General features: G+C 46.4%; 1 protein-coding gene across 2 annotated transcripts in view; it reads right to left on the reverse strand.

Moving 5' to 3' along the window:
- Positions 1-10,456, reverse strand: part of LOC108102456 (glutamate receptor ionotropic, NMDA 2B) — a 30,762-nt gene extending 20,306 nt beyond the window's left edge. For both annotated transcript variants that reach the window (XM_017207465.2, XM_017207463.2), the window contains exons 1-2: positions 10,095-10,456; positions 2,521-3,198 (exon numbers count right to left, since the gene is read on the reverse strand). In XM_017207465.2, the coding sequence (XP_017062954.1) occupies positions 2,521-2,953 (433 nt within the window). In that variant the 5' untranslated portion in view covers positions 2,954-3,198; positions 10,095-10,456. The remainder of the gene's footprint in view (positions 1-2,520; positions 3,199-10,094) is intronic.
- Positions 10,457-12,036: the final 1,580 nt, after the last annotated feature.

The raw sequence follows: 12,036 nt of genomic DNA on the forward strand, positions 1-12,036 counted from the left end.
CTGTCTGTGAGTGTGTTTTGTACTGGTTGCCAAACCAAAAAAGGGTTAACCTGTCAATATGATAATGCGGCTCTGTTGTTGATGCCGATGTTGAGATGCAGAGATAACGATTATTAGCTCAGTTTTCCTACTTTCCCTGCTCCTATTACATATAAAGCAGGCTCCATGGTATTATGAATTCCCTATCCCCACTCCCCCTGTATAGTGGATTATATAGTTTTAGGTGCCGACTTTATTTTACCTTTCCCCATGGACCAGGGCTTAGCTATCCTGAGGTGATTGCCCTGGCTGTGGCCCGTTTTCACTCGCCGCAAATGAGCCAAACTCGATAATAAGGCCATCAAAGTTTATGGCTGCCACAAGAAAGGGGCAAGCAAGCAGTCGCACAAGCAAGGAGCCCTACTCTCTCTCCTTCCTGGAACCTGACCTGGTAATCGTTTGTTGTGTCTAGGGGTTAAAGTAAATACAATTTTGTACGAAATTACTTTGACACAAAATCATCTACTGCGGGACAGACTGTGAGGCGCTTGAAAGGCACATGATGGGCTCCTTCACCCGCAACCGCACAGCTCATCCAACTGCAGGGAATGTGAATGGGTTAGTGGTTGACTAGATGAAGGGATGGCTAGATGACTAGATGACTGGATGACTGGATGACTGGATGACAACTTCAACTGGATGACCGCTGAATCGAATTCAATTTCCATACGATTATTATAGAATTTGCTGGGACCAAAGTCGGGCCAAACTATGGCCGGCAATCAATGGAATCAGGAATGTGGAATGTAATAGTTGGTAAGGAAGGGGAGGCGGTATGGCAGTGGCAGTGCAATCAGGCATCAGCAATCGAAGAAAGGCAAAGTTTTCCACCTAAGGCGGATGGAAAGAAAGGGGCTGGGAAATCAAGGCACCTATCCACCCGTTTATTGTTCGACATTCGAGGGAAATAACAATCGTCTGAACAACCGAACAAGCCCTGTTCTCCTGTCAATGTGACTGAGCGAGTGTGTGCGTGGGTGCGAAAGCTATAGAAATCCATTATAAATTCCCCACAGACTAACACACTCACACACTTGTTCAGTGGGTGGTGTGGGGCAATCAGCAGACAGACTTTGTTTGCTATGTGTTGTAATTTGCGTACACAGACACTCGACTCGTAGCTATCTCGATGCGGGCATATTCTCAAGGTCCTGGCCATAATAAACATTTAAACATCATTGAAAATTCATTTGGGTTTTGTTTGCACTCGCATTTTGCCCGCTTTTCCAGCCCCATCTCTCTCTCTCTCGCTCTCTCTGTATGTTTACTTTATCAATTTGGCCAACAGAATTGTGGAAATGCAACATAAAATTTCAATATGCCCCTGAACCCCCTCCGCCGTTCGCCATATCCATATGCACATGGCTGACCCGGGAGCAATCAGTCTTCGCTCCTCCCGCTAACCCGCCCGGGGATGTTAAGTTCTGCTGCTGCTGCTGCTGCTCCCGATCCTGCCCCATTTTACAACTTTGCATATTTTTGTGCCACGATGCGAGTAACGGGCTCTGGGGGCGGAAAAGAGGGTATTGTGGCAGTTGGATGTGGCACAGAGAATGCAATTTGTAGACATGGACACTCTGAGCGCAGCCTTTTGATATGCAATTTTGCACTTGCAAAACGGAATCTGGAATTCGGGTTTATGCAATCAAAGAGGAAGCGGGCGCATAAATTGCTGGGAATCACATTGGGGCACTGGGTAACCCTGTTGCACGGTCGGATGGGTAACCTGGCAACCCCGCATGCATGGCACTAGCACAATAACAGGCACCTGAAATTCGGGTTGTCACTCAATGAGAGAGAGAGAGTTGAAAACACTGTTGTAGGAACAACTTCAGCTGCTTTTGGCAGACTTGACAACTCTGGAAGGACCTCTATTACTTACTTGCCACCCAGATTTCAGTTCTTAAGCTTTCCATTTGCCTCTCTGACATCAGCCAGTTGGCTATTTTGTCAGATTTTTAACGAGGGGAGCCCTAGATGATTGATTTTTTTGTTTTTTTTTTTTTTTTTTTTGAAAATGTAATGAGGAATCCAACTTGTCACTCAATCACAGGCAACTCTTTTTGTTTTTTGACCAACCGCAACCCTGCCACTTTGCGTTGACAACCCTGTCAGCGTTTAATTACAGTCCAGCCTGGCCTGGACATTTATTTATGTCCGCCTTTTCTCACCTCGCATTTAGCATTTTTCCTTCGTTTCCCCATTTTCATTTTCATTTTCATTATCATTTTCACTTTTATTGCGTCGTCGTGGGTGGCGAAGAGGGTTAAGCGCTTAAGTAGCTCCAAATGAATGGCCATTAAAAACGCGCACGCAATTAAGAGCTGGCCAGGTGTCGCGGCCCACGACCTACGACCAACGACCAGCGACCTGTGACCTCCCATGGTCACAATGCCGCTGCCAATAAACAAATTTCGCGCTCGAGTAGCAAGTAGTAAATACATACCAAACATACATACAAACATTATAATGGGCACTCACCTGTCGGACTGGGCGTGAGCGACATCATGTCGAAATGGATGTTCTTCTGCTCGAAGGAGTAGTCCTTGAGGAAGGTCAACTTGGCGCCGCGGGTCTTTGTTAGTCCAGTGACCGCGTTGTTGATGCTACGCAGGTACTCGCGCTTTCCGAAGTTCGTGTGTGGCGCGATCAGACCGATGTTGAGCTGCTCCTTGTTGGCTGCAGCGCCTTTGGTTAGGCTGCTGCCACCGTTGGTCAGCCGAAGGCCATGGCATGTTCTGCTGTCCAGGATCAGCAGAAGAAGTGCGAGTAGAAGCAGCGGAATTGGGCCGCTTGGAGGGGTTAGGGTTAGCCGTTTATTGCTTTTGTGCTGGCTTGTGGCAGTGTTCGAATCGGCGGTTGGCAACGCATGGTCATCCGTGCCGCATTTCAGTTTGACGCGAGTGGGCATCATGGCTTGTTGGACTACTGGGCCCTGAAGTTCGCTGGGATCCGGTGCTGGGTAGTGCTCCGGTGGTCTCTAGAGCATCTGGCTGGGATGCAATTGGCTACTATTGGCGTTGCTAAGATGGTATTGTTCGGTGTGTGGATGGATTGCGTTTTCCTTAGCAGTTTTCTGGGTCCGCTTGCCAGCCGCTTTGCCCTCAGTTCGTCGCTTCCCCAGGGAGTTTTTGTGTTTGTATTGGGTGCTGCGCATTGCTAAATTTAAACGGGCAACAGAAAGCATGAACATTTAACCACCCACCCATGCCAGTCATTCCACACCCACACACCAATAACCATTCCATCCATTCAGACTCACTCACTCACACACACACACACACAAGCATACACCTAGGCAGCAACATCTGCAGCAACGTTGGCAACACTCGTCGTTGACGTTTTCCGCCATTTCCGTTTCCGCTACTAATTTGTTATGGCCGGAACAGGAACGGTGGAACGCATCATGAAAAAAAGGTTGGCCCATGACGGGGAACGGCATTCGCAGGATTTTGGCTCCACTGTACAGGTGGAACGCCTGCTGCCGCCAAAAGGGGAGAATACTAGTGTATTTATGGAGACACCATCCGCGCAGGTGGCTGCCTCACTTTGTTACTGCTACCTTTCCGGTCGCCAGGCGTGGGTATTCAACTTCCACTACGCTTGGGACTAACTAAGAAAGGGAAGCTGCGAAGTGTCCTTGCCTCCGGAATGGTGCCAACTTCGAGGGGTCCTATCAACTGGGCTCCTCAAGTCTTGTATATTAAGTGCGTGGAATTAATTTCCATGGGCAAAGGCAAGGTATTCCTGGCAGGTGTAATGAGTTCTGTATAAGATTTTTTTAAGTTTGTAATCTTAACAGCAAGTTGGACCATCTTAAGGGCACCAAACCTCGTGCAGTCTCACGAAAGTGAATGGTTTATCCCGATTTTCAAGTTTTATCCAGATTTTCCCCTAGATATGATAGATTCTTCCCATAACTAAGCCAATAATGGTCCAAATAACGAATGCTATACATCGTTGAGTTTGTTTTTTGATTCCTAGTCGATCTGTGTCCCCACCTTGAAAAGTATAATTTTCGTCATTTTTCGAAAATTTTGATGATGTTACCCCTTACAGAAAATCCCAAATTCTGCAAAAATTCAAACTCCCAAAATAAACCAACGAATGATAAGGAAAGTTAGTTTTGTTCGTTAGCTTCACAAAACAGTCATTCTTTTGGCTGTGCGTCTTGTTTTGACCGAGCTAGAGCCAAAAGTCGGAAATAATATGGCAAATTTCTGTAGAAATGGGTTTTTCGATTTTTTAGCCATTAAATCGCAGCTCGCACCAAGGTAATCACAACAATAATGATAAAAGTAAGTATAGGGGTTTAAAGTTTCGGTTCTTAGCTACATAAATGAGTCATTAGTTAAGACATGCGGCTTGTTTTGACAAAGTTAGAGCTAAGAAACGGCAAGGAAACCGGAATCTTTGCTGCCAAAAGACCTTTACGTGATTTTGAGCACCAAAAAATCAGTTTTTTTGGCATAACACAGCTAAAAATGGTCCAAATGAGGAATGTAATACCTCGTAGGGCTCGTAACTTGATTGCTATGATTCCCAATTGGTTTGCATTCAAATCTGGGAAACTTCATTTTTGGCCCATTTTTGAAAATTTTGATGATGGTACCCCTTACCAAAAATGCGAAATTTGGGCCAAAATTGACTTTCCCAAAATCGAAAAACGAGTGATAGGGGTTGTTAGTATTGGTCGTTAGTAGCACAAAACAGTCGTTCTTTTGGCTGTGCGTCTTGTTTTGACCGAGTTAGAGCTACAAAACCGAACATGGTATTGCAAATTTCTGTTAAAAATCGGTTTCCTGATTTTTCAGCCCTAAATACAGAGCTCGCACCAAAAAACCAGAACAATAACGCACTAAGTAAGTATAGGGGTGTTAAGTTTCGGTAGTTAGCTGTATAAAACAGTCATTCTAACAGACGCTGTGCGTCTTAATTTGACTAAGTTAGAGGCGAAATCCCGATAGAAGGTAAGGCAATTTTCTATTGAAAATTAGAATCCTGATTTGTGCCTTAAAACAGTCAGAATTCTTCTCATAGCAAAGTCAATAATGGTGGGAATAAGGACATGTCATACATCTCTAGATTCGTAATTAAAAATCCATTCTAACTGTATTCACACCTCAAAAAGTCAAAATTATTAAAATTTTCGCAATTTTTGATGATGTTACCCCTTACAAAAATATGAAAACTTTTGAAAGAAAATAAATTTCCCAAAATCATAAAACTAATGATGAGGAAAGTTAGTTTCGGTTATAAACTGCAAAAAACAGTCATTCTTGTAGCTTTCCGTCCTGTTTCAACAAAGTTATAGGTCAAAATTCTATACAAAAAATTTGCAAAATAAGTGGAGGAGGGGCTGCGCTGAAATGTATGCTATATAAATGATATATGTTGTTTTCCAGCTCCCAGGGTAGTTCACCCTTCGATCCCTTGTCCTGCGTAGGCGACTACGCCGTTTTTCACTCGGATTCAATTTGAGCGCAGCTTGCCGTTCTACATAAATTAAATGCGACATTGGTCCGCATAATCGCAGCTCCACACACATACACACGTACACTCTGGCCTACTGCCTACTGCCTTCTGACTCCCGATTCCTGCCAACCACCCACACGGGAATGCGGCAATTGCTGGGAAAATTTTCACTTTGAATTTTGAATGCTGCCATGGGCGGCAGTAAAAACAGAGCAGAGAGAGAGAGGGAGCAGGGAGAGCGGCCAAAGCAGCGGAAACAGAAATCAGAAATCGGAAAACGGAGAGTTTGGACTACGAGGGTAGAGGAAATCATTCCCTCTGCTCTCTATCAGCTCTTCCCCCTCACCGATTTCCCGCCTTTTCTTGCCATTATGATAGTCATCATCATTAATATCCCCACATATTGCGGCTGCTGGTAGTTTTCCTGCTTCTCATCCTGGTTTTCCGGCTCAAATTTGGCCTTTGTTTGTAGCTATTGGTACACTGGAAACACACTTCTAGACCTCTTTCCAACCCTGAAGTTACTTAATCTGACTAAGAATTCTTACACTTCGACTAGCTACGAAGCTATGAAGAACTTCTAAAGACGTTTGGCAAACGAAATCTTGAAAACTCTAAAAAACTATCTTTTCTTTCGAAAAATGATCTCAATTGCCATCTTTTTTTGCCTCTGTGCACCGCTAAAGCTTTGGGTTTTGGCTTTGGGCGTCGCCTGCTGCGGCTTCGTGTCATCATCGAATTCCACCCTCTGCTCTGAGAAGGGGGCTTGGGCGGCAGCAGGGGTCCTAGCTCCTGCGTCAGCAAGTTGCTCGACTTCATTTCGTGTTGCGGCGGTCGTCGCCTTTCGGATCTTTTGGCTGCGCGCGGCAAACAGAAGCTGTTTGGGCTTATAATTTGTCGGTTGTCGGTTGTTGGTTGTCGGCTGTCTGCCGCACAACCTCCCGTCCCCTCCCTCCGTTTCATTTTGCGTAGCCTCTGGTCTGGCTTAAACTGTGTTTTGACACTTAGCTGCCTGGCTGTCAATAAGCGGGGGAAGAGCCATTTTCTGTCCGACTTTCCCCTTCCGTCTTGTTGGCAGGAAAGAGTGATTACTTTGTTAGGCCCAAGCAGGCACAAAGGAGCAGTCTGGAGAGCAGGAGAAGGAGCAGGACCTCAACCTTAGCCTAATGCTTGTGCTCCTGTTTCGCATGCAATGGCCGCCAAAGGCGCCGAAGGTCATGGGCTTCTCTGCGACTGTCTTCGCATTTCTCCAGGCTCATCTTGGCGTTTCTATGTATGTATGTGTGAGTGTATGCTTAGGACAGCCGTAAATGTCTATTTCTACATGTGTGTGCGTGTGTGTGTGTGTGTGTGTGTGTGTCTACATGTGTTTCGTACTTTTCGTACATGATGGCGGCAATAAATTGTATCTTATGAGAAAAGAAACCAAAATAACAGACATCCCGGATAACGTGGCTCATAGACCTTCCCCACTCTCCCCCTCTCCCTCTCCCCTTTATTCTTTCCCTGTTATCATGGATGGTGTTTCTGGGCCTAGGCCTGGGCCTGGATTTGGACTGGTTACTGGGTTCTGGGTGCTACATCATTCATCGGACGTGTAATGAATTCACGGCGTATTAAACTTTTGATTGAAAATGTTTGTTGCTTTGGTCGGCTGTTCTTGTTAACGTCACTTCCTCAAGATTGCTGTTGTTGTTGTTGCTGTTACAATGGCATTATCATCATTCCTCTTCTCCCAGTGTATAAGTCTGGGCCTGTGAGTTTATGACTTCTGCCGGACATCTGTGGGTTAGGCTCAACTTGTATCTACTACTATGCTTGGCTGCTTTAGGGACAGCTTCAGCCACAAGCCCTCTTATAAGCCCACGAACTGTACACAGTGAAAAAAGAAGTAGTCATAGTCATATAGAGTTACTAAGCACTTACTAGGACAAACCATTTCCTATCCTTTGACTAAAGTAGTAGCTTTACCTAACAGTTTTACCTAAATTTTCCTTCTACTTTCTTTACAAATTTCTTTCGGTGTTCTTATGCTGAACCCTTTTGACAGTTATTTACTTTTTAGCATGGCTTGCCGCTTTCTCTCTCCTTCTCTCTCTTCTACTTCTTCTACTGACCACGCCCACAAATGCAATCTATTTATTTATTTGTGTGTTTCCATTCCCTCTTCTCTGCTCCTTTCCTTTCACTTTCGCCGTGCTTTATCGCTGCCAGCCAAGGGAACCTTGTTTGGCCAGCTTCGAATGGGTTAGCTTTAGGCCAGAACAGATGACTGGGCTTGGGTGGTTGGGTGGTGTGCTGTCTTATTTGACAGTACGTCGACCGCTGTCAGACCAACCCCCAACCCCCCGTCTCCCTAAGACAAACATGGCTGGTTGCTTATTAGTTTGGCCCAAAACGTTTTCTGTCAACGGATTTCTCTGTGTCCCAACGACATTTGCCTTATTTTTCTTTTCGCCTTGACTGCCAAAAAAAAAAAAAGGCCAAAGGAAAAAAGTGCGTCGAGCGTGAAAAATGACTGCGTGTTATCTTTGTGACACTGATGGTGTCTGTCCATGGCGTCTGGTGTTACTTGCCCTCGGCCTCGCCCTCCCTCGCTGGCTGCTGGCACCTAATTCATTGGATCAGCTTCCCTCCTTAGTTTCGGCTTGTTGTGCCGCCAAAACAACAAGCAAACAAAAGTTTGCTACCCAAAAAGTTGGCCGAATGCAAATCCCCGTTGCAACAACACGACGGGTGAAACAACAATGGCGACGGACAGGAACAGGAACAGGAAACGCTAACACGGAGGCAGGCAGTTTGTCTCCCTCCCCCCCCTCACTCCTGTCTCGTGTTGCTGTTGTATTTGGTTTCTGTTTCTGTTTCTGATCTGTTGTGTTGCGTTGCGTTGCGTTGTGTGGGCCAAAAAGTTTCAACTCCCGACTGAGATGCAGTCAGTTGTTGTGGGACATTAGCAGCATCCTTGGCCGCTGACCTTCAGTCGGCAGTTGGGGGCAGGCCCTCAAAGGTTGCCTGGCGGGGCACTTGGGGAGTTCCCTAAATAGATTTCAACTAGTAAGCCATCTGGTAAGCTATCCATGGGTTAATGCAGCTATATGGCTCTAATTAAAGTTAACGCCTTTCCCGACTCATAGACCTTGTTCTTAATATAGTTTTCTGGGGATTATTCCTAATGAAAGTTGTTGTTATTTTTGGGGCATCTTAAGTGTGACAGAGTGAAACTAACTGCCTGGTTAGGTTGATTGCAATCCATCGATTAGGTTAAAAATGCATTCGGTAAAGTACTCCCCCCCTCTCTTCCAGCCCATTCCGGTTTGTTTACATTCCGGGCTGTAGCAGCAGGCGAGAAGAGGTGATGGTGATGGGGTGAAATGGGACAAAAGAAGAAAGTTGAATTTAGAATGCAGAATGCAGAATGTGTCAGGGAAGAGGGGGCGTGGCACCATCGCGCGCCAAAAGCCGCCCAAGGCTGCTTCGCTTGGCCTTCCGCCTTGAATTAGCGAAAATTTCATAATAATAAAAATCTCAAACTTGTTGGAGGCGCGATTGGGTGGGTTGTGGAGGTGGTGCCACAGTGGTGCCACACTATAGTAGTGTCGAGTGGGTGGGTTGGTTGGTTGTCGAGGGGTCTGTCATTGCAGGCTCTTAATTAAAATGTGTCGCAGGGGGCGGGGTCTAGGGGCGTTCGGTTCGGTTGGTGGGTTGAGGCTTTTGTTTTGCTTTCGCGCTGTTTTCCTTCGGCACTTTTGATGCACTTTCGCCATTGTTGTTGTGCTGGCGCTGCGGTTGTTGTTGTAGTTATTGTTGTTATTGGCACACTCACTCACACTTGCACTCACACACTTGAACAAAAACAAAATAAAGAGTGACAGAGTGACGCTGACGCTGATGCTGATGCTGAGGCGGAGGCAGAGGTTGAAGCTAAAGCTGAGTCTGCCTTGCCACTGCATTTCTGCATTGCACTTTTTCGTGATTATTTTTATTATGCCCGATGTTTTTTTTTTTTGCAGCTATAGTTGTACTTGTTGTTGTTGTTTTTTCCTACTTAGCGGAAAGTTTTGATGGGGCAGCGGATGTGGGAGGGCACCAGAAGGGTGTAGTGCTGGCAAGGGGTGCGAAAAAGCCAGCGACTGAAACTGAAACATGAAACAAGTCCACACCCAAAAATTCAAAGACACGCACAACGACAACGACAGCAGCGATGACGACGACGCAGCTTCACACAGACACAGACACAGCACACACACACACACACACTAGCACACAGCTATGAGGCAGGCACACGTACATACACACACACATACACGCCCAAAAAAAAGAAAAAGCCACGCAAAAAAGTTCATCTATTTTTTTGTTGCTGATATATTTTTTCGCCATCATTCCGCTGTGCTTTCTCTATTTCTGCCACCCCCCTCTCCCCTAGAACTTTTTCGTCCTTTTTCTGCTGCTGTTGTTGTCGTTGATGTTGCTAATGCTGCTGCTCTTGCTGTTGCTGTTGCTGTTTTCTTTGTTATAAAACAAAACACAATCGGATTGGCACATGGGCGGGGTGGACAACAGGGGTGGGGTCCTGGGCTTACGTTTACGTTCGCATCCTGGGCGCTGTGTTCACTTGGTCAGTTGGTCAGTAGTCGGTCTATGGTCTGGTCTTTGTCTACGTCTTGGTCCGAGGGTCCAAAGTCCAAGTCAAGTCTCACGCACGTCTCGCTAGCCCCAAAGTCCGGTTCCAAAGCCGAAGTTCAAGTCCGCTCCAGCCGGGCCAAGCCAAGCTCAGCTCGATCTGGGAATCGGTAACGCAAACTTAAACTGAACCTAAGCTCTCTGGCTATAGACGTCGTCGGCTGGCAGCTTCTGCGGATGCGAATGCGAATGCGAATGCGGATGCGGGCGAACAGAACCGAACAGGACACTGAACGGAACGGAGCGCGCTCTGCGGACTGAATGCGACGAGCCACCGAATGGCACTGCCAACCCGGGCCAGAGCCAACCCAGCCATAGAGCCATATAACCATGGTGCCGCCTCTGTTTGAGAGCAAGAGGAAGCAGCCGCAGCCGTATCCGCAGCTTCCACGAGCGGAGGCGAAACCCAGCACGAAGGACAAAAGTGCGCTCGTTTCTAACCGCCAGAGCAGGAGACTGTGGGGAATCCACGGGATGCCACCGAGCACTGTCAATGTCACACAGAGCAAGCGAGCGAGAGAGAGAGAGAGAGAGAGAGGCATTGACTTGGTTTCGATTTCGATTTCGTTTCATTTCGGCTTGTAACACGCCCTCCTGCAGCGTATACGTAATATTCCTGCTCTCGCATCCAAAGCTCTCGCACTCGCACTCTCACTCTCACTCTCTTCTCATCTCTTCTGGATGCTTATCGCGTGCCAAACCCATTGGCATGGTTGCCACCCAGCCAGTAGGGGTTGCGACAGGCACAAGTTCAAACTCTTTTTTTTAGAATCACAAATGAAATCGTCAAAAATCTCTATGAAGCAGGTTAGAGATGTATTTTCAGGGGAAAAGTCGGTATAAATAGCTCAAAAGGTGTTTGTTTTTTATTTTTTTTTTCTTTTTTGTAGAATTGTTTTTCGGTTTGTTTTTGCTTTACATGTTAGAGACCAGGATGGGAATTATAAAGCGAAACCTGGCATTCCCCTTTCTATCTGGCAACGCCCGTAGTTCCGCCTTCGGGACTTTGCGTCTGCGTCGCTCTTTAAGGAGCAATAAGAGGATGCTGGGGTTGCAGCGCGCAACGGGGGGGAGAAGCAGGCCTTTTGGGCCTTGCCTCGACCTCGACAGTTGGTCTATTCGACTGCTCCACTGCTCTACTGTTCGACTGCTCCTGCCCCTGCCCCTGCTCCTGCTCCTGCCTAACTGCTCGAGAGGTGGCCAAAACCACGTGTTGATTTGTTTTGATTGTGCGCACTTTGTGCGTTTTCAGCTCCTGCTGATTCCGATTCTACTTCTGATGCTGAAGCTAAAGCTGATGCTGCTGCTGGTGCTGGTGCTGAGGCTAAGGCTGCCTTTGCCTTCTCTGGCTTTGGCTTTTACGCACAACGTGTTCAAACGAATCCTTTGCGGCATGCTCCCTGCGCAGTCAGGCGGCAGCGATGGAGCGCCTGGACTTGGAGCCTAGTCCTAGCCCATCTGTTCCTTCTTCGCTTAGCCACCGTGGCTCGAAGCTAGTAATAATTTGAGTACAATAGGCAGGAATGATAGAAACTTTAACCATTATCACATTACTAAAGATTTATGGTTAATGTTCTGCGTCTTATTTTGATGAAGTTAAGACTGTAAAAGCGATAAAATAGTTGAAAATATTGTCAAATGGCATCAAAAATGCGAAAAATGGTTAATCCCGATAACCTCCTAGAACTGCCAGTATTTTGCTCATAACTAAGCCAATATTGGTCCGAATTAGGAATGTTATATGTCGTTAAGTTTGGTTTTTAATTTCCAGTCGATCTGTGTCCCCACCTTGAAAAGTATAATTGTCGTCATTTTTCGAATATTTTGATGATGTTACCCCTT

Source organism: Drosophila eugracilis, unplaced genomic scaffold, assembly GCF_018153835.1.
Source record: "Drosophila eugracilis isolate 14026-0451.02 unplaced genomic scaffold, ASM1815383v1 contig_2167, whole genome shotgun sequence".
NCBI lineage: Eukaryota > Metazoa > Arthropoda > Insecta > Diptera > Drosophilidae > Drosophila > Drosophila eugracilis.